Source organism: Kogia breviceps, chromosome 3 (assembly GCF_026419965.1).
Source record: "Kogia breviceps isolate mKogBre1 chromosome 3, mKogBre1 haplotype 1, whole genome shotgun sequence".
Taxonomy (NCBI): Eukaryota; Metazoa; Chordata; class Mammalia; order Artiodactyla; family Physeteridae; genus Kogia; species Kogia breviceps.
In genome coordinates, this window is record NC_081312.1 from 110,814,377 (window position 1) to 110,841,058 (window position 26,682).

Sequence of the window (26,682 nt, forward strand, 5' to 3'; positions counted from 1 at the left end):
ACTTAGGGCCTTGAGATTTACTTTATTTAAAAATGTTTATTGACATTGCCTACATCTTCGACTCTTTTTATCTAACTCCAGCTATCCATACTTTAAGAAACATGGAAAACAGCATCTCCCACATTCTGTATAGGTACCCAGCCATCTCTACACACTTCCTCTGGAATAATCCCCACTAATCCAAACAAATATAAAATGGAGGGGAGAAAAGAGCAGAATATTTGACTTTAGCCTGTGTGCACTGATTGACTAACTGCAACTGGCTTGAATTCTAAAAAAGAGATTAAAAAGTAATTGGATTTGTTGAGTATCTGACAATGTGTTGTGTCCTTTGGATATGCAGCTGCAGGGTGTGGCTTCTATGCATTAAGTGTGGACAGGTCAGGAAGGTTATACAAGCAGGTACCCAGCAGAGTGGAATGCCGTGAGGTCGGCCAACAGAGCTCAGATAGAATGTCACTGGAGGACAGGGAACCAGCATCTAACTACCTGGGGCGTGTGTGTGTGTGTGTGTGTGTGTGTGTGTGTGTGTGTGTGTGTGTGGAAGGTGGGTGGGGAGAAACAGGGAAGAAAGAATACAAAAAGAGAGAGAGAAAGATATTGGGGAGAAAGAAGGAGGGAGGGAGGGAGAGAGGAATTTAGGCCAAGCAAAAAAACAGTCGCTCTGAACAACAAGCAGATGGCCGCCTGCCCTAGGGTTTTCAAACACCTTATTAGGCCATGGTGTTTTTAAATACTAGGAACAGCTTCTCCACAGTTTTGGTCCATAGGAGTAACTTAGAATCCTTGGGGCCTGGAGTCATGGGTCAGAGCTAACACATAGGATGGGGAAAATGCCCAGCACATGTCCATGGGCTCAATCAAGGGCCAGGTTCCTTCCTGGGCTCTGGCATCATGCCTGGGTGCCCAGAGACAGGCCAGCACTGCACAGAAGGCTCTTCACTGAAGACCACTGGAGCCAGGCTTCTGAGCCCAGGAAGAGGGCAGAGTTGAGGACAGGATCCTTTCTTCTCTTCTCAGCTTCCAGAAACACCTGTAATTCCTCCTGAATTTGCCTCTCCTCATTGCAGACCACACAGATGGCCTCTCTTTTATGAAAGCCAAAAAGAAAAAATGAGTGTAGCAAGAAGAGTATTCATGCACACTTTTTCCCCCACAGGGGAGACGTTCAACTTTCTGGGACCCGTCATGTCAGTGGCGCATTCCTCTGTCCCTCTCCTGCCCCTCTCCATCAGAGCCTCCCAGCTGTGGTCCAACTGACACCTGTGCATCCTTCCTCCACCACATGCACACGCAGACATGAGCATGCACAAGTGCTCCCTCCACTCACCATCTAAACTGGTGCAGAGAATTGCCAGTTATGACACTCATGTTTCGCTTGGTGATGGCTAAGTGCGATAGAGAATATTCTAAACACTTAGTACTTGAGAGCACTAGGGAATATGGTGGCAGCAAACTATGGTTTGATTTGAACATTTAAATACTAACATTTTAGAAATCAAGTGCCAGCAGAGTAGGAGGAGTAGCGTTCCTGTCCCCAGAGCCCAGTAGATCCTGTGCATGCCCCCAGGGACACAGAGGGGAGCAGAGTGGGGACAGCACTGGCCTGAGCGTTTTGCTGAAGGAACGTCATTCATCTGAGAACACAGAGGCTAGGTTCCTGGGAACATACTCTCTATTTTCTCTCACATCCTCCAAATTCCTTAGAGGATCCATGATTAAGGTGACTCCTTAAGGACAATTTTATTATCAGAAAGTAGAAGTAAAAGAAGTGTTGGAGAAATACCACAGGTCATCTTTGAGCCTGTCAGGGAATATATTTTTGTTATTTTAGGAACCAGAGGAAAAAACGACACAGAAGGAAATGAGCCAATGAGGGGACACCAGGCCAAGACCTTGTTGTCATGCGGACCTGCATGTGAGCCCCGAGAGGCCCAGCTGTGGTGTTCCAGGGTCACCACTGCTGACAAGTTGGCCACCTGTGGGCAGGGCTGCTGGATGGAGGCAGTGTCTTGCCTTTCTTCCATCATCTCTTTACCAGATCTGTGCAACAGGGAGCCTTGTACAGGAATCCAGCGAATGCTCCCTGTGTCCAGAATCACAAGGAACAAGTCAGCACGTGTAAATACACATTATCCCCAAGCTACATTGACAGATTTAATTGCACCTTTTGATAGCACTCTTTCTAAAACATATTTTACAATTCTGTCTTCTTAAAGACAGTTGATCAACTATAAACTGCTCTGTGGTCCTTGACCAAAGGGCTGGCTGGTGCTAAGCAGTGACCCTTGGTGTCCAGCATGTCCTCCAATGGCTTCGGTGCTGACCACGGTCCCAGGCTCTGGAGGCTAGAGCTGTCTGACATCTTGTGTCTGTTTGCTTTCATTTCATCTTGTCTCTCCCCTGCTACGACACTCTCATAACATTTGGATGCTGTCAGCAGAGTGTCTATTGCAATTCCTTCCATTTCTTACTGGTGTTTCTCAGCTTACAGCAGCTTGAAATGCAGAAAACAAATCTTAAAGTAAACCAGAACTTGAGGAATTTTTCACAGAAGATCCAGCTTAGACCAGGCTCCTCAGACACTTACATGGGTGCACCTTTTGTCTGTGCTGTATATAATGATGAGAGCTATGTTAGTTGGAGTCCACAGCGACCCCATGTGTGACCCTCTCAGGCCCTTCAAGGGAGGAACTATTAGGAGACTATTCTTGCAAAGGAGAAAACAGGTTCAGTGAGCATGAGAGACCCAGTGCTTCCCAGGAGTGAATCTGCCTTTAGATACCTGCTCTTTGTCACTCGATGACTAGATCAGAGAAGCAGTGACATGACTTTTTATTTAACAACCTATGAAAAATTAACATATACATTAGTCACTTCAACCATAGCTGGAAAGGTATTTACCTTGTGATAAACCAGACTTTTGATGTAAGAGAGAAATGCTACTTAGGAAACAAATAATACATGAAGCATGGAGACCTCCTGTCTGAAAAATAAATACACTCCAGAGAGTTTATATTCTCTGAAACTAGAATCCAGTTTTTAAACTATATCTTTTTATAGAATAGTCATGTTCAAATAAGTCTGAAAGTTATTGCTCTGCAACTCTACACAGACATGTTGAAAAATGATTGAGAGCTTGTGCTAAAATGTTTTTCGGTTTATCACTGACTTGAGAGTACAATTCAGAAGATAGCAGCTTTTTTTTTTTTTTTTTTGAGACTAGGGAGACAGGTCAGTTAAATATACCCACTCCTTCTGTGCTGAGTGATAGAAGTTAGACACACTAAAATCTACCCTCTGTCTCTCCTCCCCTCCCATTTAGAATTTGCCTTTGTGCTTGTTTGAAAGACTTACTGTATATTCATGAGTTTGCATGAATTATCTCATTAAATACAGGTAACAATGCTGTGGTGCTGGAATTTCTGTCTTCTCATTCTAAAGACAAGAAAATTGAGGCTTAAAGAGTTTAATGAACTTGTCCATGGTCATGTAAGTGGTTAGCACAGACAAGGGACCTAGCCCATTTCTGTAACATGCAAGCCACCACAGGGGAAGGCTTCCAAACCTACTCACCCAAGGGAGGGATGAGCAGAAGGATCACTCAGTGATGATCAGCCAAGTTAGAGGCATCACATAGTTTTAACTTTTCACTGAGGTATATCTTCTTGGTTATGAACACAATTTCTTAAAGAAAATCAGTTCCATAAAGTTATAGTATTTCACAGCAGTGCCCATCTTCAAGCTCAGTCACTACAAGTAGAAAATTGTGAACTTATGGTGCAACCTGTAAGAACTTGGGGGATGTGGGTGTGTTTATTTGCTTTTAAGGTAGGGATGGAAGACAGTTTCAGCTAATGTGGAACCTCAAAGTTTCCACAGTTTATTCCACAGTTGATTGAGTGCTTACTGATGGCCCACCAAGGAGACTGTCTGTTACTGGCCATTTATTCAGTGATATAGAGCATCTTTAGAGTGTTTTTAATCCATAAATGTGGACTTTGGTGTCACTAAGATGTGTATTTGAATCAGTCTACCACTTGCTCACTGACCTCTCGAGCCAACTCTCTCCTGTGGGCTAAATAACAAGCCTATAAACTTTCTGTGATGATAGATGCATTGTTGCTTGTAAAACAAGGGGAAAGTGCTATTTATCAAGTGATACTAGCGATAGTGAGCAGTACTGCGAACAGTGGGATGTGAACTGATAATCGATCTAAGAATGTTCTCTTTAAATGAGAGGTGCATGTTCGGGATTACTTAACTAGTGGCCATGATAATCCCAATGGAGATGCCCATAGGTAGCCATGATAGGGCATAGAGCATGCTGGTGACAGGAAGAGCTTTGGTTTCCTTTTCTAAAAGCTAAGTTTACGTTTAAATTGTCAAAATTCAAGAGTGTTGAGGTTTGGGTGCTACTGCACTTTTTAGTTTCAGGAAAACTACACATTGGGAAAAAAGCTGAATCTCATCATTTAAAAAGAGCATCTTGAAAATCTGAAGAAATTGACAATAACCCTCTAGAACTAAGTCATTATAGCAAGATTGTAGGATACAAAGTTAATATACAAAAGTCAATCCTTTTCTTATCTACCACCAAGGAACAAATGGAATTTGAAATTAAATATACAATGTCATTTACATTAACACTCCTCCCACCAAATGAAATAGGTATAAATCTAACAGAGTATGTAAAAGACCTATATGAAGAAAATTACAAAACTCTCATGAATTAAATAAATAAATGGAGTGATATTTCATTTTTATGGATAAAAGGACAATACCGTCAAGATGTCAGTTCTTTCCAACTTAATCTGAAGATCTGGATGCAATCCAGTCAAAATCTAAGCAAGTTATTTTGTGGCTATTGACAAAAGCTGATTTTTATGTTTATATGGAGAGGCAAAATAGCCAACACAATATTGAAGGAGAAGAACAAAGCTGAAGGACTAATGCTACCTGACTCCTGACTCTTCAAGACTTACTATAAAGCTGAGTAATCAAGACAGTGTGGTACTGATGAAAGCTGAGACAAATAGATCAATAGAACAGAAAAGCGATCCCAGAAAAAACAATGTATATATTCAACTAATGTTTGACCAAGGAGCAAAAAAAATACAATGAAACAAAAAGTCTTCAGCAAATGTACTGAAACAACTGGACAGCCACATGCAAAAAATTTAATCTAGACATACACCTTACACAGTTCATAAAATTTAATTCAAAGTGGATCAGACATAAATGTACAATGAAAAACTATAAAACTCCTAAAAGATAACATAGGAGAAAACTGAAATAACCTTGGATATGGCAATGACTTTTTTAGATACAAAACCAAAGGCACAATCCATGAAATAAATAATTGATAAGCTTGTTTCATTAAAATTGAAAGCTTGTGCTCTATTAAAAGAATGAAAAACTCTTAAAATTCATGACTAAGAAAACTGTTTGATTGAAAAATGGGCCAAAGACATAACAAACACCTCACCAAAGAAGATGCTGAGTAAACATATGAAAATATGCTCCACATCATATGTGATCAGGGAAATGCAAATTAAAACAATGAGATACCACTACACACTTTTTAAAATGGCCAAAATTAAAAGCACTGACAATACAAAATGCTGGTGATGATGTGGTGCAATGGGAACGCTCATTCACTGCTGGTGGGAATGCAAAATGGTACAGCCACTTTGAAAGACATCTGGGCAGTTTCTTACAAAATGGAACATACTCTTACCATATGGTTCAGCAATTGTGCTCCTTTAGTATTTACCCAAAGGATCTGAAAACTTAAGTCCACAAGAAAACCTGCACACAGATGTTTATAGCAGTTCTATTCATAATTGCCAAAACTTGTAAGCAATGAAGATGTCCTTCAGAGGGGAGACCTGCAAGTTGGCAGATGTGGAGATTGATTACCTTTCTCCCCACAGATACATCAGAAATGCATCTACATATGGAACAACTCCTATAGAACACCTACTGAACACTGGCAAAAGACCTCAGACTTCCCAAAAGGCAATAAAATCCCCACGTACCTGTGTAGGGCAAAAGAAAGGGGCAGGACCTGCACATTTGGGAGGGAGCTGTAAAGGAGGGAAAGTTTCCACACACTAGGAAACCCCTTCACTGGCAGACGAAGAGGGTGGGGTGGGGAGGAAGCTTCAAAGCCATGGAGGACAGCACAAGAAACAAGTGTGCAGAGAGCAAAGCGGAGAGATTCTGGCACAGAGGATTGGTGCCAACCAGCACTCACCAGCTCGAGAGGCTTGTCTGCTCACCCACGGGGGGTGTGGGGCTGGGAACTGAGGCTCCAGCTTCGGAGGTCAGATCCCAAGGAGAGGACTGGGGTGGCTGCGTGATCACAGCCTGAAGGGGGCTACTGCACCACAGCTAGCCAAGAGGGAGTCCAGGAAGAAGTCTGGAACTGCCTAAGAGGCAGGAGACCATTGTTTTGGCGTGAGCAAGAAAAGGGGATTCAGAGGACCACCTAAAGGAGCTCCAGAGACTGGTGTGAGACGTGGCTATCAGTGCGGACACCAGAGACTGGCATGAGATGATAAGGCTCCTGCTGCAGTAACCAAGAAATCTGTGTAAGCACAGGTCACTATCCACACCTGCCCTCCTGGGATCCTGTGCATCCCCCTCTGCCAGGGTCCCGTTATCCAGGGACAACTTCCCGGAGAGAACACACACCATGCCACAGGCTGTTGCAACATCACACCGGTCTCTGCCATCACAGGCTTGCCCTGCACTATGTACCTTTCCCTCCCCCTGGTCTGAGTGAGCCAGAGCCCCCTAATCAGCTGCTACTTTTACTTTAACCCTGTCCTGTCTGAGCGAAGAACAGACGCCCTCAGGCCACCTACACACAGAGGTGGGGCTATATCCAAAGCTGAACACCAGGAGCTGTGCAATGAACAGAATGGGAAATTTATCCCAGCAGCCTCAGGAGCAGTGGATTAAATCTCCGCAATCAACTTGATGTACCCTGCATCTGTGGAATACCTGAATAGACAATGGATCATCCCATAATTGAGGCAGTGGACTTTGGGAGCAACTATAGACTTGGTGTTTGCTTTTTGCATCTAATTTCTTTCTGGTTTTATGTTTATCTTAGTTTAGTATTTAGAGCTTATTATCATTGGTAGATTTGTTTATTGATTTGGTTGCTCTCCTCCTCCTTTTTTTAATATATAGATTTTTTTCTCTTTCTGTGAGTGTGTATGTGTATGCTTCTTTCTGTGATTTTGTCTGTATAGCTTTGCTTTGACCATTTGTCCTAGGGTTCTGTCTGGTTTTTTGGTTTTTGTTTTTTTAGTATAGTGTTTAGTGCTTGTTATCATTGGTGGATTTGTTTTTTGGTTTGGTTGCTCTCGTCTTTTTTAAAATCATGATTTAATTTTTTTATTTTTAATAATTATTTTTATTTTAGTAACTATTTTATTATTTTTTTCTTTCTTTCCCTCCCTTTTCTTCTGAGACATGTGGCTAACAGAGTCTCGGTTCTCTAGCTGGGTGTCAGGCCTGTGCCTCTGACATGGGAGAGCTGAGTTCAGGACATTGGTCCACCAAAGACCTCCTGGCTCCATGTAATATCAAACCGTGAAAGCTCTGCCAGAGATCTCCGTCTCAATGCTAATACCCAGCTCCACTCAATGACCAGCAAGCTACAGTGCCCAGCACTGTATGCCAAACAACCAGCAAGACAGGAACACACACCCACCCATTAGCAGAGACACTGCTTAAAATCATAATAAGGCCACAGACACCCCAAAACACACCATTGGATGTGGTCCTGCCTACGAGAAAGACAAGATCCAGCCTCATCCACTGGAACAGGCACCAGTCCCCTCCAACAGAAAATCTACACAACCCACTGAACCAAACTTAGCCACTGGGGGCAGACTATAAACAATGGGAACTACGAACCTGCAGCCTGTGAAAAGGAGACCTCAAAACACAGTACAGTAAGCAAAATGAGAAGACAAACACACAGCAGATGAAGGATCAAGGTAAAAACCCACCAGACCAAACACATGAAGAGTAAATAGGCAAATGTAGTCAAACTTCAAAAGATCACTGCTAATGACAAAGAACAGATATCTCAATTTAATGATTTTGGTGCTTCTCTATGTATGGGGAAGATGTAAGAATCTAGGTTCATTGACATTATTCCTTAGATATGCATTTTAACTATATAGGACCAGTTTCCAAAGCACAAAATACTTCCTGTTTTTCTCCATCTTGAATTCCCCTCAGGGCACACCACTGCAGGGGCTGATGGCTTAGGTCCTTGTACTCTTGAGAAAGAAAACAAAGCCTGCTGAAAATCCATTAATAGAAATGTGTTGCCCCTCCTTTTGTTTCAGGAATACCAAATTGATATATTTTTTGCCCAGACCTGGACCGACAGTCGCCTTCGGTTCAACAGCACAATGAAAATACTTACTCTGAACAGCAACATGGTGGGGTTAATATGGATTCCAGATACGATATTCCGCAATTCTAAAACTGCAGAGGCTCACTGGATCACCACCCCCAATCAGCTCCTCAGAATTTGGAATGATGGGAAAATCCTTTACACTTTAAGGTGAGATGCTACTGATGGTTTGATATTGGGGACTTTAATTTATTTTTTTAAATTTTTTTTTTTTTGGCAGTACGTGGGCCTCTCACTGTTGTGGCCTCTCCCGTTGTGGGGCACAGGATCCAGACACGCAGGCCCAGTGGCCATGGTTCAGGGCCCAGCCGCTCCGCCGCATGTGGGATCTTCCCGGACCGGGGCACGAACCCGCGTCCCCCGCATCGGCAGGCGGACTCTCAACCACTGTGCCACTAGGGAAGCCCCGGGGACTTTAATTTAGATCATTGTAGGAATGGACCCTATTTTTCATTGCTAAGTTCTATCACTTCTCATGTTCAACATGCTACTAGGTCTTGAAGAAGTTTTTCCTAATCCCATGTTGTGTAAAAATAAAGACATACAAGTGATCTGCAATGAATATAAACTCTTTCCTTCATCAGAATCTATTTCTGCTGAAAGTAGGCTGTGGAAATTATCTTTAATATGTTTATCCCACAGGACCATTCAGCTAAGAAAATAAAGATGTCTTGGTGTACTAGTTGACAAATGTAATTATTGCCAAATTTGAGAATACAAGGAACAAAAGAGCACAGAGAGTGTTCCCTAATGCATCCCTAATGGAAGTGGCAGCTACCATGTAATGAGTCCTCCTGGGGGCCCAGCTGTCCTCACAGAAACCCAGCAAAGTAAGAGGGGATGCGTTTGAAAGACGTGAATAGAACTGCCTGCCCAAAGTCTCCATTGGGAACTAGTGTTACACGGGTTTGAACCTGGGTCTGTATCTCTCAAGAGTCTCTCCGTTAGGGTGATCTGAGTTTAACCTAAAACATGGCTGCAACATACCATAGAATGGCCTGACAGTCTTTCTGCTCACCCAGCATTGGAATCAAAGACAGTGGCATCTGGACCTTGCTCGCCCAGCATCTGAGCCCTCTCCAGAGCACTGGCCTGAGTGCCTTGTGCTGATTATCTCTGTCTCACTGACTTCGCTGCTTTACAGCTGCTTCCTGCACCTCCTGTCCTGCTCCTGACACAGCCTCTCCTCATTCTGCTCCTCATGCCTTAGTACTTCCCCATCTGTTTACCCACTTTTCACTTTCCTGCTGACTTAGCTCATCCATTCCTAAGACTTTAAAAGCCATATCCACGCTGAGGATTCATTCCCAACCCCAAACCCCTTCTGGGAACTAGATTCTAGGTGCCACCTGGTTGTGTGTATCTCCTCCTGAAAGCCTAAAAGGCATTTTGATTTAGCATGCTGCAGGGGAATGTCATTTCTCTAATACCTCTGACCAGGCCCCGGTGTCCTCCTGGCTCAGTGAATACCACCGCTAGCCCTGAACACACCCCCTTCCTCCCACATCCAGTATCAGGAGCTTTTAATTGCAAGTGATTTGTGGTCATAAGTAGAAATCTGTAATTCATATGTTAAACACGTGTAGCACAGGTAAACGCACAGATTAATATTAAAATAAGCAAAAGATTAAAGTATTTTAGTTTCACGGAAATAATAATGTTGGTAGCTTGGAAACAGCAACAACAATAAAAGCCACAACAGGGAACTCTGCTGATGAGTTAGTTACATTTGGAGAACAGGAGTTTGTAATAGCTATTTCCTCATCAATTCTTAAAGGAATATAAATGAGACTCTAAAATGAAGGTGAGCTTCAACAAACTAGAATAGAGACATGACCAGTCCTGCGATGCTTTATAGAAACTCTGACCCAAAGAATGTCTGCTTTGAAACGATGCAATACACACATTTAGTTCAGGCACCACCAGCCTAGTCAAGTAGGGGAGTTGGCCAAATATGAAATCTTCCCTACAAGTGGATGAACTTGGCATTATACCTATTTAGGCAAATATACCATTTTCAAAATGGAGGAAGGATTTAATTCAGTCAAACATTAATAACAAAGACATATGAAAACAAGGACATATTGTTTTGATTTGTTTCCTCTCTTACTTGGCTGATATTTCTAGACACAGAAATTTTACTAATGGAAACTTTCTCTGCTTCTGAGAGTTAAAAGTAAAACAAAGTAACACAACACAAAAATCCCAAATGGTATACTGAATGGATGGTGGCCCTGCTAAGAGTGAGCTCTATGTGGCCACCCAGGCCCCTGCTCCCCACATGGTAGTAACGGGACCGCCCCTGGCCTTGCTTCGGGCCTTTGCTGAATTGTCGCTGGCTGGCCACAAGAGTGATGCTTGGCTCCCCCACAGGCTCACCATAAATGCAGAATGCCAGCTGCAGCTGCACAACTTCCCCATGGATGAGCACTCCTGCCCGCTGATATTCTCCAGCTGTGAGTACAAACTTGGCGTATGACTGCTGTGTAAATGATTGTCTAACTTATGCTGATTTCTAGCAAACAGTCACATGACTGATTATTAGCATCACTATACAACCAGACAAAGTGGATAACGGTTTTGATCTGGGCCTCCTGGGTATATTCACTCTAGACTTTGTTACATAAGACCCATGTTACAAAATAGGTAGCTTGGATAAATCCGTGAACAACTTAACCATTTTGTTATAATATTAAATAACTCCAAAAGTGATGAACAGTTGACTTACCAAGGACCCTAATGATCTGTGCATATTATTTGGACATATACAGAATTCATTTGCAACAATTTTATGCTTAATATCATCTTCAAGTCAGGTGGTTTGTCTTCAAAATAAAAAGATAAAGGTTTTACTTAAATATATTTATAACTGTCTAATTACACTATAATAGGATATAATTTTTCATAATATTTTATTTTCCAATATTTTACATAGGATTGATACTACAGCTAACAAGTAATCATTTACAAATTTTTCAAGACAATATCTAATTCTAAGTACAAGGTTACAAATAAAAGGAAATATCAAATTTATTTGCTTATAAAGTTTTAAAGGTCAATATAAAAATATATCTGTAGAATTTATGATGGTTCATTTAAAATATATTGACCACAACTATTTAAGTATGACTTATAAGAATTCAACTAACTTCATTGACTATCTTTAAAATTGCATATGGGACATGACAAACAAATGTGATGAAGTCTCAGGCAGAAGGTTTTGTGGCTTCCTTCACTATACATCAGAGTGAAAAGACAAAAATAAAATAATGGAAAAAAACCATTTTACAGTTCATTTTAAATTCAGAAAAAAAAGAAAGCAAAATTTCACCTAGGGATAAATTTAACCAAGGAGGTTAAAGACCTGTATATTGAAAACTAAAATATGTTAATGAAAGATCTGGAAGAAAACACAAATAAATGGAAAGATATTCTATGCTCATGTATTGGAAGAATCAATATTTGTAAAATTTCCATACTACCCAACACAATCTACAGATTCAACGTAATCCTTATCAAAATTCCATTGACATTTTTAAAGAAATAAAACAAATAATCCTAAAATTTGTACGAAACCACACACACAGACACAGACACACAAACTTGAATGGCCAAAGCCATCTTGAGAAAGAAGAAAAAAGTAGGAAGTGTCACAGTCCCTAACTTCAAACTATGCTATAAAGCTAGATTCACCAAAACAGTGTGGCACTAGCATAAAAACAGACATATGGATCAGTGGAAAGGAATAGCGAGCCCAGAAATAAATCCACATATATGTGGTCAGTTAATTTACCACAAAGGAGAAAAATATATATACAATGAAGAAAGGACAGCCTCTTCGATAAATGGTGATGGGAAAACAGGCCAGTCACATGCAAGAGAATTCAATTCAACCACCATTTTGCACTATACACAAAAATTAACTCAAAATAGATTAAAAACTTGAACATAAGACCTGAAACCATAAAACTCCTAGAAGAAAACATAGGCAGCTCCTTGACATAGGTCTTGGTGATGACTTGTTTAATCTGACACCAGCAGAAGCAACAAAATAAAAAATAAATAAAACTACATATCATACTAAAATACTTCTACACAGCAAAGGAAACTATCAACAAAATGGAAGGCAACTTACTGAATTGGGGAAAATATTGCAAATCATATATCTGATAAGGGACTAGTATCCAAAATATGTACAGAATTCATACAACTCAATAGCAAAAAAATTTTTTTGATTAAAAAACCATCAGAAGATATAAAAAGACATATTTTCCAAAGAAGACATGCAGATGGCCAAAAGGTAGATGGAAAGATGTTCAACATCATTAGTCATCCGGGAAATGCAAATCAAAACAACAATGAGATATTACCTCCCACCTGTCAGAATGGCTCTCATCAAAAGACTACAAATATTGGTGAGGATGTGGAGAAAAGGAAACCCTTCTGCATTGTTGGTGAGAATGTAATTTGGTTCAGCCATTGTGGAAAACTGTATGGAGATTCCTCAAAAAATTTAAAATAGAACTAGCTTATGATCCAGCAATTCTACTTTCATGTATATATCCAAAGAAAATGAAAACTCTAACTCAGAAAGATTTACGCCTCGAGGGAGGGCACCATCTTCATCTATTGGTCAGGAGGGCAGGCTGAGTAAGAAAGATAGCCTGAAAGCCGCATCATTATCAGGCTCCAGCAGCATTTGATTGGACTTGCAGAGGTACAAACCAGAAAGGTTTATTTTCAGGCGCCACAAATACTTCCTTTCTTCCCGTGTGCAGCATACAGAGTGCAGCCAAGTGTATTTCATTCTAAACCCTTCTTGGGTTTAGCCCTGAAGAGGGAACAAAGTATTCATGGGTCATCCAAATGCTTCATAACTGGTGTGTGTCTTAAAATAAACTGAGACAAAATTGCCCATTCCCTGCCTGCTCTCTGGGTGTATTAAAGAGGTAAGTCCTATACCAGGTGGAAAGTCATGGCAAGTGGGACATTTGCTTTGGCAGGAAAGAAATCGCACAGCTCTTTGAAAGTTCTTTCTCTTTTGGATGAGTTAATCACCAAATAGCAGATGCAGTGAAATGCCAGCAGTGGTCCTGTGTCCTTTGAAGCAAATGCTCAGGTATAAAACTTCTAAAAGCAAGCCCATCTTCCAAAGGGAGAACAACTGTTCATTTTATGTATCATTTGACTGGTCTAAGGCAGAGGTCCCCAAACTTTTTGGCACCAGGCTCTGCTTTCGTGGAAGACAATTTTTACATGGAAGGGGGTGGGGGGAGATGGTTCAGGTGGTAAATGTGAGCGATGGGAAGCGGCAGATGAAGCTTCACTGGCTGGCTCACCCGCTACTCATCTCTTGCTGTGCGACCTAGCTCCTAACAGGCCACGGACCAATACCAGTCTGCGGCCCGGGGATTGGCGTCCACAGCTCTAAAGGATGCCGGGATAGCTGGTAAAACATTATTTTTGAACGTTTCTGTGAGAGTGTCTACAGGAGACATCAGAATTCGAGTCGGTAGCCTGAATAAGAAGATCGCCGTCACCAAGATGTGTGGGTGTCCTACAGGCATGCTTCCTTTTATCTTCTTTCACTTTATTGTGCTTCACAGATACTGCATTTTGTTTTACAAATTGAAAGTTATGGCATCCCTTCCCAAACAGCATTTGTTTTTAGTTAAATTATTTACATTTTTTAAGATGTAATGCTACTGCACACATCAGTAATAGACTGTAGCATAGAGTAAGCATAACTTTTATATGCTCTGGGAAACCAAAATATTTGTGTGACTTGCGTTGTTGTGATGTTTGCTTTATTGTGATGGACTGGAACTGAAGCTGCACTATCTCCAACGTCTGCCTGTAGAAGAAAAATGTGAATGAAGGTGGAATTTGCTCTTTACTTGAGCTGGGATGTGCATCTTCTGCTCTCAGATATCAATGCTCCTGGTTACCAGGCCTCAGACTTGGACCAGGACTGAAAACCTGTCTCTTTATTCTCAGGCTTTTGGACTCAGACTGAATTACACCACCAGGTTTCCTGGGTCTTCAGCTTGCAGAAGACAGATTGTGGAACTTCTTGGCTTCCATAATCTCATGAACAAATTCCTGTAATAAATGTCTTCTGTAATAAATGTCTTCTTATATCTTTATCTATATCTATCCCTACATCTACATTTATACTATTGGTTTTGCTTCTGTGGAGAACACTAATACAGGGAGGGAAGTTCCAACACTTTCAGCCTACAAAATATGTGGACTCCAAAGTTCCCCAAATATTCCTGTATTCACTTGTATTCACCTGCTTTAGATGTAACCAAAGGGAGTTTTTTGGAATGTCCAGGAGACATGGCAGTGTCCAGTAGCCTGAAGATGAGCGTGAGAGTCAAGGCAGTGCCCTGGGAAGCAGGTTCCCGATAGGAGACCTTGCCAGACAGATTGGTGCAGAGGCTGAGGCGGATTTTGCCATCTTGTCTCTTTGCCTGCCCCATTCTCCTTGAAGTGCTTGCCCTTCACCAGCTAGCCAGGTCATCTTCCCACATGTTCCTGGATCTCTGGCCTCTCCTGCTCTTCCTTGTCCCTGTCATCTCACTGCTGTAGACACTCACTTTGGGTAGTGGGAGTGTGCCCCGTGTGGCTGGTCCTGGCTGTATGTGCCTTCTATGAAGACAGTGATGCCTGTAGCAGGAAGGACGGCGCTTTGGGGTCTGTAGTTATGGCCTGTGGACTCAGTAGTTGTGGCTCACTGGCTCTAGAGCACGGGCTCAGTAGTTGTGGCACACAGGATTAGTTGCTCTGAGGCATGTGAGATCATTCCAGACTAAGGCTCGTACCCGTGTCCCCTCCATTAGCAGGTGGATTCTTAGCCACTTCACTAATAGGGAAGTCCTGAACTGTTTTCTGAATGTTAAGAGCTTTTGAATTAAACAAATGACAGGGTCACACATGTGTTTGAGAAAGATCAATGTGTAGCGGAATGCAGGGAGAGCTGAAAAGAGAGGGATGGGATACAGAGTTATGAGGTGGGAAAGGACAGAATGTGCCAGAACTGATGAGGATGCCTGACGTTTAGAGTGTGCAGTCAGGGAAAGGGAGGAATCAGAAATGACTTTAACATTTGACATTGGTGTGTCTGGATAATGATGGCATAGGGTGTAAACACCAAATTTTATATGTATGTTCTTATACATTTTATACATACACACACAAATATATGTAATATATGTGAAAATATTAATTTTAAGTGAAATTGGACCCATTAGATGAGACCCCTCAAATACTCTAACTTTCTGGGTTGTTATTATTATTTTCGCAGGGCGAATTTTCTAATAGCCAGAGAACAAAGGGTAGTTTTGTCGGTGGTAACTCCCTCAGAAGAGGGCTCTGTCATTTCTTCAGAAGAGACATACTTATATCAAGTATAACATCAAAGGAGAATTTATTTAACTCAAAAAGAATGGTAGAAATGACAAAGGATTGTGTCATCACCTTCCACTCCCACTAGGATATCACAAAATGGTCGAGGTTAACATTTGAAATCTTTCAGCTTTTGGAACACGTCGACCAAACACTGGGTCTGTTTTTCTCTCCCTGCAGCCTTCTAAGGGTATTTCATTACTGTTTGATTGGAATAACAAAATCTTTCCCTCTTTCGGAACCCTGTGATAAGTTTTCCACAGCCAACAGTTTATCAGGTTATTAGAGGAGAGAACAGAGAGACTTTTAGAACTTTGTGCTTTGGGGTAACAAGAATTTTAATGGAGAGGTCGAGCTGCATTCTTTCTCCTAGAAGTTCAATTTCAGGCTCCCTATAGATCAAGTTTATTCTTTTGTTCATACCTGACTGCATCCTTTACTGCACCAATTTTTTTTACGTTTAGTGACATTAACAAAAATCATTTCCCTTGAGTACTAAATTTTGGCAACTTAAGGCAAAACACACAACTTAAGGTTAGTGTGTTGGGCTTGTAATTTTCCCCTTTGTACACACAATAAACTCTATCTGGAGAAATCACCACTCGTCACAAGTTGTTTCTTCTTTCTGAGTCACATTCCCAGCCATTATTTTAACCTTCAGGATTTCTTTCCAGAAATCTTGGAGACATTTACATCAGAGGCACTTAAAAGTTTCCAGCTTGAAGGTATCTTACAGATAATCTCATCTGAGAATTTCATTCCATTCTTGAGGAACAAGGGTCCAGAGAGATTACCTGTGCTTCTGACAAGCACACAGTTGGCCTGTTATGGATACAAGACAGGAAACCACGGCTACTGACTTCTAGTCTAGTGGTTTTGTCACTTCAGAAATTTGGGAGGAATTACAAGAGATAAAGTTCAAAATCAATTCAACAACCTGCAGTTGTCCTTTTTGAAAACTGATAAGTGATTGATAAATAAAAGTAGAAATATTAAATATAAGTTGACATGAAGATATGCTAAACATGATCCTGTTTTGGGCCATTTGCAGTGTAGCTGCAAGTAGAACAGATAAGCTCAGCAGAAGAGAAAGGTGGCCATTGCTTCCAAGGTGAACATAGAAACCCCGTTGCTCCATGTGTACAGGGAACTTGGGGTGACCAGGGTCAGCTCAGGGTATCCGACCACTAGGGCCAGAACAGGGGACAGAATAGGGGTTACCAGCCAGTAGAGAGAGGAAAGCCCAGTGAGGAAACTCCAGAAGCCCTGTTGGTAGAGAAAATGAGCCTTAGAGCTGGCAGACAAACTGGGCTGGGCTGTTGTGAGTAGTGAGAGAGAAGACACAGGAGCCCATCGTGTTTCCACAAGACCCGTCTGCATATTTCTGTGCAGCTGAAACGCACAGGTCTAGTCAAGCCAGTTATCCTTCCTTGTGAGTGTTTCTTTTCTTTTCTTTCTTTTATTTTTTTTTTTTTTTTGCTTTTTCTGTCATCTTAGATCCTTTAAAAACTCCATGGCATGTAGGGACTCTGCCAAACAACTCAGCCATTTAATCTCCATCTTGCTGTCACCCCTCACTTTCTAAATCTATCCAGATAGTGAGAGGAGAGGACCAAGGAAAAGTGTGGTTAGTCTTGTACACTTCAAAGGGGGAAATACCAATTTATCTTGTACATTTCCTGAAACTAGAAAAAATGACCAAGGGAATCTCACAAGACATAAATCCAATACAAATTGAGGAGATTGATATTCTTCAAACTAGGTCTAAAAATATTGTCGTACATACAATTCTAAGAATCAGAATACAAGTGACAGCACACTGTGGGACAGGAACTGTCCGACTTTATTTTCAAGGAGTTGAGGCAAGAACACATGCCGTCCCACACGGTCAACAGGGAAACAGCTGATGAGGATGACTTGCTCAAGACCAAAGTCCCCACATCAGGGTCGGGTTTCAACCCAAGTTGACTGTCATGTTGAACTTGACAGTCAAGGCAAGCAAAATCTGTGCCTCCCAGGTTTGACATGGAAGCAGGGGGAGTACCATGCACAACAGAAGTCATGGGATAACAGCAACTCATCCACAGGATCATGGGGATGAAATAAAGGAAACTTCTGTAACACACCCAGGAAGGGCCCCACACACGATCACTAACTGATATCTGTATTATCTTGTTTAATTTTGCTATTGTTGACAAAGAGTCATTGAAAAGCGGTGGGTGTTCTGCTGGTTGGGTGTCCCTCAGGTATCTCAATGTAACATCTACAAACCACCCCCAATGTGTCCCTTTCAGTTCTTTTCCATATTTATTAAATTAAAACTCTGTCTCTGCAGACCTCAGTGTTGTCCTTGACTTCTGTCTCACCCTGTCACCCAGCTGCTGCATCCTCCAAGTTTCTACATCCACTCTCAGCTTCCACCCGGCTCAGTGGCAGATGCTTCTTGCCACCACCTGAGCACTGACACTTTACAAGTGTCAGCTGTGTCTTAGCACTCGCTGTCTCCCTCACTCAGAATAAGTGCCAAGTCCTCCCCATGCTCCCAGTTCCTCCACCTCCTATCCAGCCACTCTGCTGTCTCCCCTGGGGGTTCAGTTGTACCAGACACCTGTGTCTTGCACACACTGGGCACGTCTGCCTCAGAGCCCTGCGTCAGCTCTTCTCTCAGAGCAGAAGTTTCTGCCCACAAACACGTGCATACTTTCTTCTCACTTTCTCGAGGTCTTGGTATGAAAGCTCACTGCATTCAAGGAGTGTTCCCAGATTCCCATGTCCATAACAGAAGGGGGCCACACTCTCAAATTCTTCTTCGTTTTCTCTGAGACACCATGTGTGTGTCATTGTTTCTGTGTCCACTGTCTCTTCCACCTCAGTGAGCTCCGTGAGCACAGGAGTTTGTTGTATCTCATCTTGCACATTTAGGCCCTAGGTCAGTGCCTAACACTTGGAAGGGCTCAAAGTGCTTTTGAAAGATGGTAGAAACGGTAAGTGAGGTAGCTGGCTAGCTCAGCAGTCAGATCATTTTGGTTCAAATCCAAGTGTGCACTGTTAATGTGGATGACGTAGGACAATTACTGTGTATTTCTAATTTTCAGTTTCATAGTCTGAAAAATTAAAGTAATAATAGGAGGATAAATTAGGTAGCTTGTGTAGAATGGTGAGCTTGGCTCCTAGCGACAACAGACCTGACAGCAGGTGCCAGTTATCATTTGCAGTTTATTCACGCCAGGAATCCTACAAGTTCCTGCTGGCAGCCTACCCAGAAGAGTGGGATAGAACTCAGTGGAGGGCCACCATCACCATGACGTTGAATTTTTTCTAATTAACTGTAGCGTATTCTCCAGGATTTTGGCTGCCATTGATGATTGTGTCATGGGCCACACCTCACACTTCGGTGGAACCAAGATGACAACTCCCACCCTGATAAGAACTGTCTAATTGTGGGTGGTGCTGCCTGTGTGTGGATGGGGTTACTGACAGCCCAGCTCTCATCAAAGGCCCGAAGAAGGAAGGGATATTAGCTGCTCGGGGAAGCACCAGGACACTTTCAGGAACGCTGATGTACTTTCTCATATTTTGTGGCTTATGGTAGCAGTATGCCCCACCAGAGAATCTACTGTAGAAGTTTCACATTTAGTTAAGGTTCACTGCACAGTTCCATTACATGGGTGACTGTCTCACATGCATTTAAAACATGATTCCATTGTTAGTTACAAAAAAAAGAATGAAATAGTGCTATTTACAACAACGTGCATGGACGTAGAGAGTATTATGCTTAGTGAAGTAAGTCAGACAGAGAAAGACAAATACTCTATGTTATCATCACTTATATGTGGAATCTAAAAAAATAAAACAAATGAATGAATGAATATAACCACATAGAAGCAGACTCACAGAACAAACTAGTTGTTACCAGTGGGGAGAGTGACGGGGAGAGAGGCAATACAGGGGAAGGGGAGTAATTTCTCCCCAAAAGATATACAAATAGGCAATCAGTACAGGAAATCATGCTTAATATCATTAGGGAACTGCAAATCAAAACCACAATGATATACCAGCTCATACCCACAAGGGTATGAGGGTATATCACAAAAGGGTATATCACAAAGGATATCATAACCACTGTTGGCAATGTTATAAATTAAAACACTCGTACATTGCTGCTGAGAAGGTAAAATGGTGCGTCTGCTTAGCAAAACAGTTTGGCAATTCCTCAGACAGCTAAACATACAGTCACCATAGGATTCATGATTTCAATTCCTAGGTATATATCCAAGAGAAATGAAAATATATATTCACACAAAAACTTACACATAATGCTGCTCATAAGCAGCATTATCCACAGTATACAAAAAGTGAAAAAAAACCCTAATGTTCACCAACTGATGAATGGATGAAAAAAGATGTGGTATATCCCCACAATGGAATATTTTTCAGCAATAAAAAGTAATGGAGTATCGGAGGTATGCAATATGAACGAAACTTGAAAACATTTTACTACGTGAAACTAGAAACAAAAAAATGTATATAATTCCACTTATATGAATTACCTAGAATGGACAAATTCATGGAGACAAAAACTTTCTTAGTGGATGCCACGGGCTGGAGGTAGGGAGGAATGATGCGTGATAGCTAAAAAGCATAGAAAGCGATTCTTACTGGAGCGATAAAAATGATCTAGAATTAGATATTGATAACCAATGCATTGGTAATCAATTTGTGAATATACTAAAAACCCCTGAATTGTCCACTCTTAAATGATATTTTTTATGTTATGTGACATATCTTGATAAAGCTGTTCGTTTTTTTTAAAAAAAGAATTTCGGTGATTTATAAATGGTATTACCCATAATGAATTTTACAGTTATATAATAAATTATATTTCACTTTTGATTTCTGTGACAATTTGAAAAAGATGTCCTTAGCTGGAGAGTGGGGAAGACTTGGTTTGGGGGGAGGGAAGTCCCAATGTGCAACCAAAAGACCTCTCGGCAGCTCTGTGATTCTCTTTCTTCCAGTCAGAGACTGCATAAATAAATCTGTTCCCACAGTGCTTCATCATTTAGTTATTCATTTCTTTGCTATTTATTGAGGACCTATTATGAGTCAGGATATCTGAAAGGACCTAGAGATGCTCCCTCAATCCTCTTGTCTTCGAACTGAACTCTACCTTTTCTTCAACATCTGTGTCATGTTGGCATAATTTGCCACAATAACACACAAGAAAACCTGGAATTGTGTATGTTCATTCACTGAAGAATACTACTTCTGGGACTTTATAAAAGCAAGTAAGGATCATTGTTGTAGAAAAACATGAGCATATCCACTTTTCTCAAATAAGTAGGGTCTTATCAACCCCAATATTTCAATAATCTGAGATAAATTACGTTATGTCCATATAAGAACAGGTTGCACAGTTTGTACATGATACTGAAGATTTATATTCACTGACATGGAAGGAATTTCCTAATATAATGTTGACTGAGAAATGCAGTTAGACCACAGCAGACCCCTTATAAACACATGGATTTATTTGATCTATACAGGTCAAAAAGCAAGTATAGGGCTATGTTAATTGTAGAATCTTGATGGACAAAAGAGTAGTCATTATAAAATAACTTTTTTGTACATTTGAAATTTTCATAAGGTTATAAAAAATAAATTATCTCCGAGTGGAAATCTATCCAGTTTTTTAGACTTCAAAGGGATTCTACAGAGATATTCTCCAATGTAAAAATTACCCTTGCAATCAGAAGTCCCATATTGTACTTGGAATATACATTTTACCCATGTGTGATATTGTACATCATGCATTGGCCCTTTGGGAAATATTGGTTCACAGAGTTATGCAGATCATCCAAATGTTGACACACTATCACACAGATCACTTGTGTTAATATTCTCACCAATCTTATTAGAATAGTATTTTAAGTATTGGGAAGCTGTCAGGCTCATGATAGAGGATACAAGTTTTCCAAAATTCAAATGTCTACTTTGAAATCTCAAATTTAAGTACTGGCAACAAATGTCAATTGTTTTCCTAGAAATGACAGGCTCCCTTCAATAATTTTCAAGAAAATGTGTACCAAACATCCAAGTCTGAAAATAGTCACCATTTTTCTGCCAGTTGTTCTTACAAGTAAAAATGCTATTTCATGGGAAAAGCTTTGCTCTTCTGCACTTTGGGTTTCAGTTTGATTGTAGATGAGTTGTGTAGATTCATTCTAAATCACTTCTGGGAGCTGCTCTATTGGAGGGGATCTCCATCCCAACTCTAGGAAATGTTAAACTGAATGAACATGGGAAAGGAAGTGTGGAGAGAGGGGCTGCGCCTTGGTAGCAAAGCAAAGAGTAAGTCCTAGGTGACACCCTCAATGTGCCTCCCCAGTGAGAAGCCGAACCCTGAGCTAAGGGGCCTGCCTGAAGCCCTTTATCCCTGCCGGATTCCGCTGAGATCCAGAAAAGAAAAGAGTTGTCGGAGCACAGGATTTGTGATAATTGAGATGCTGGATGAACATTTAAAGAATGAAAATGGAAAGTGCTGCATAAATATGATTTATTCCATATTCAAACACAAATATCAAGAGCCTACTGTGAATGAAATGCGCAATTTTTAAAAAAGAGTTTCTTTTAATTTTTATTTTTCTCCTGAAGAACACAGAAATGTAGGAGGCCCTGGTTGCAGCATGCTTGTGAGATTACAGAGTTATACAATACAGAGCCACTTCTCAGGGGTTCTGGTCAAAGGGTCTGGTGACTCCTGCAACGCTGTTCCTTGGGCGGGTGCACACCTTCTTAGATCCAAGAGCTGCAGTGACACCTTCTGGTGGATGAGATGCACTGCAAACGCTTTTCATGGACACCCAGGTTTGAGGATGAAGCAGCAGAGGTATACCTGGTAGGAAGGTTGTCCCAAGGTCTCCTCCCATCCAGGATAGTTGAAGCCAATCACAACTTCACAAAGGTGCCCCTCAGACACTGGCATTGGCATGTTAGTGCCCACTCAACCAAAGAGGACAAGCCCTCACAGAGCTGCTTTGTCTAAAATGTTATGTAATTATAAATAAAATGTATGGTCATGTTCTCTTTTGTTCATGTTCTCTGTATTCCTTTTAATTGTTATATCTCTCTCAGCCAATTTTTTGCAGAATGTTCACTTTTAATTAGATTTTTAATATTTTCCACAGAGGTCTGTGATTAAAAAATTAATGCGAAGAGATATTTATTTAGTTCTTTATTTTTGCACGTAATCAAATTAAATACAAAACAAAAGCTAAGATAAACAATAAAATTATATGTTAGCCGGGATGTTATAAATTCTCACGTAAAGCTGAGGAAACAAACATTTGTAGTCTATCCCCTCCCTATGGTTAAAAACAAAATACAATATAAAATAAAAGGTGAAGTATCTTTATGGCTAGACGTACTCCATATAAGCATTCCCAAGTATGTTTTTTGTCAACTTTTCTGTGAAGTTGCTATAGGCAAATGATGTTACATTTTTGAACATTTATTAAATAATTTCTTAAACCACCATCCAGAGATTTTCTTTCTGTAAGAGATTCAAAGCAGATCCTTATGTAAGCCAGTCATGCTGATTATCTGACTATCTTTCTAAAACCTTCAAGCTCTCTGCTTTAGTTTCAATACAGATGTTTTCATATGTTTTTCTTCTGTTTTTTTATAAGAAGTTTCTGTAGCTTATCTACTTTATTCCTTTGTATTCAGGGGGAAAAGGCGGAGGGAACAGCATTATTTTCCCAGGTAAACTTCCATGAAACTGAATTTAGCAACCATCTGAGGACTGAGCTATTTGGTCTGCTTAACACCCACATGAACTCTCATTCAGAAGACAGGGAATGTCTCTTCCCAGTTGAGAGTATGGGGGAATTTTCCCATAGCACACTAGCCTTTAATGAGTGTGAGGGGTCAACAGACTGCAAGGATGAGAGGGAGTTCAGCCCTTCTGGGTAATCAGTTCTTACATAAATGTTACTTGCTTTCTGTCATGTTCTGAAACTAGCTATCAGCCAGAGACAGGCTAACTGAAGATGATGTGTCAATTAAGTCAAATTACAAAATTTCACAATCTGTTATTTCAACATTTCCAAAATGATCGTTATCCTGCATTTTAAATACTAGGATTTATTTAGCTGACATTCAGTATCCCCTTTGAGGATATTCCAATAACCCCCATTTTATTAAGTTTTGAGAATACACCAAGTTAAAAAATTAATATACAGGTGTACTTTAAACACACACACATCATTTTCCTAGCTTTGAACTCCTTGTATTTAATGATGATGACCACAGATGTTAATCATGCAAAATGATTTGCTCTTTGCTCACATGTATTTAGTGTTAGATTGGATGCTCTTCCAAGCTATTGAATGTCTCTCAAGAATTCAGATTGGCTCAATTAAATGTACCTATAGAATATTAAAAAGCACAGGAGAAAAAGTGGCAAACTGACACCTTTTACTATCACCGTTCTGTCTTGCTCTTTATCAGGAATACCCAGGAGCTGGTTTCACTTCAGCAACAGAATTAGTTTAAAATGTAAAATCTCGACAGTAAGTTCCATCAAGAGAGAATTTTTGCACACAGCCAGTACCCCGGCAGGATTCATGCATGAATTTCACTCATAAAATTAAAGATTGTGTTTAAGTTTGAGTCAGTGTGTGGAGATTTTTTCTGAAAGAAATCAAGAATGAAAATCAAAAAATGGGTGACTTTATAACTCCGTAAAAGTAGAGGTTTCAAAGGATTGGGTTTCAGCAAAGAAAGTAGTAAAAACTGATAATACTTATTTCAATTGTCACATTTTTGTGGTTTTATTTTTCAGTATACATTAAGGGCCTTTTGTATCCATTATTTTAAAGTACAAAAAACAGACACATGGTGAGCATATTTCCCTTTGTGTGATTTCACCATGTAAAGTAAATGGAAGTTTTAACAAAAGGACATCGCTCTGTATGCCTTGACATTCAATTACATGCCTTTCATTTAATGTCAGCATCATGTTTTTCTCCAGGTTGTTGTTGCTGCTTCCAATTAGCTTGGGTTAACCATTCTATCTCAGATTTGAGAGCCAGATATTGGTATTTCAAATGAACCTCTCCAAATCATCATATTTCAGAAGTTGTTAAACTGCCAAACATAACACTTTGTTCTTCTGTATTTCCAGGGACTAGAAAGGACATGAGTAAAACAAGTAATTATTTTTTATAAACTTCACCTTATAAAATAATATGAAATTGTATATTACTACTGATATAGAAATATTTGCAGCAACTTCCGTTTTAATTGTTTCTAAACTTGTACATAATTCATTAATTTTTTTATTCTCTTCAGTTTTTTACTAATCTTTCTGGTCACCACCAAAGGCTGTCTCTATTTGAGGGAAGAAGACCCCACATCTCCACACTTCAGACTTCGTTCACATTTCAATCTATCATGAAGGAAATTCAGGAGTACCCTGAATTTCTCCTGGTATATACTTTAATAAGATTTCTATATATTAAGAGGTGAAAATGTGGAGGAAGGCTGGTCCCTTCCACCAGGAAGTCCTACCCAATAGGATTCCAGGTACAGCTGAGCACAATACATCACCAAAATCTTAAAACTAGAGTACAAGACAAATAAAGGGAACTTATCAGGATCAAAAATAAACGCAAAATAGAGGGTACAGCTAAAGGGAAAGAGTTGTTACACTGAGTTCCCTGAAAATAGAGCTGGGGAGTTCAAAGCAGAAATCAACTGAGGAATGCTCTCTTCAGTTGCCCCTTAAAGAAGTGACAAAGGCTGGATTAGGAAGAGGGAAAACCTGACTCATACTGGGTTTGCCACTGGGAGCTAGGGAGCTGTAACAACCCTTCAGAAACGTCCAAAGTTGAGGCAACGGGGCCAAGTCCTTGTAACTCCATATCAGTATGTCATTGGCTACAGGAAAGCCGATGAGAGGACATAACTTTGGGCAAAGTATCCCTCTGAACCTGTGGGTGATTCTCAGTGCAAAGTACAGCTGTGAGCTGACATTTGCAGCAGCTGAGCCTCCTGCGCATCTATCCTGAAGAGCTCTAGAATGAAGCAGCAGGGTATCTACTGTGGAAGCTGTGATGAGAGTGTGTGAAGGACATGGGTAGACTCACTCAGCACACAAATGTTAAGTGCTGGCCATGCATCCATTGAGGTTCTCAACAAGGGGGGACCTGTGGTGAGTGTGGCTGGTTTAGAAAAATTAAAATTTTAGGAAAAATTTTCTGAGGAAAGGTAGTGTCTCCTGTGGGAGTGTGCAAGACTTGGTGATCACGGGAAACTTCTTTGAGGGGTGACATGTAAGCTGACCTGAGAGGAAAGCAGGACCTCTGTGAAGATGCAGGTATGAGTGTTCCAGATATAGGACTGAACGAGATGGGGCAAATTGTCAGGTCACTGGATGGAGGACCTTTGGCTCAGTGGTTACATGACCTTAAGGGAGCTAGCTCAGCGTGAGGAAAAAACCCACTAACCAAGTTAAATAAGGATAAATGTTCTCTAAACTGATGGACTTAGGTTCTTAATCTGGGTACCACCATATAGTTTATTTTAGGCAGGTCTGTGAGAGAGGGATGGCCACTCACAGGTCTTGCTCATCCTTGACTCTTAGGGCCTATGACTACTTGTCTACATCAGCTGATCCAAAAGGCAGTGACTGTGATGGGGCCTGGGGAGGACCGTTTTCCTTATGGGCACTGGCTCTGAGGAAGCAGATAGTCTAATCAGGGGAGGAAACAGGGTCAAATATGGCCAAAGGCAAGCCAGCATTGTTACTAACGGAGGTTCCT

The 26,682-nt window shown here is 40.8% G+C and overlaps 1 protein-coding gene across 2 annotated transcripts in view; it reads left to right on the plus strand.

The window, feature by feature from the left end:
• The window catches only part of GABRG3 (gamma-aminobutyric acid type A receptor subunit gamma3), a 388,122-nt gene that overhangs the window by 296,504 nt on the left and 64,936 nt on the right, over positions 1-26,682 (plus strand). For both annotated transcript variants that reach the window (XM_059056937.2, XM_067029475.1), the window contains 2 exons: positions 8,376-8,596; positions 10,820-10,902. In XM_059056937.2, coding sequence (XP_058912920.1) covers positions 8,376-8,596; positions 10,820-10,902 — 304 coding nt within the window. The remainder of the gene's footprint in view (positions 1-8,375; positions 8,597-10,819; positions 10,903-26,682) is intronic.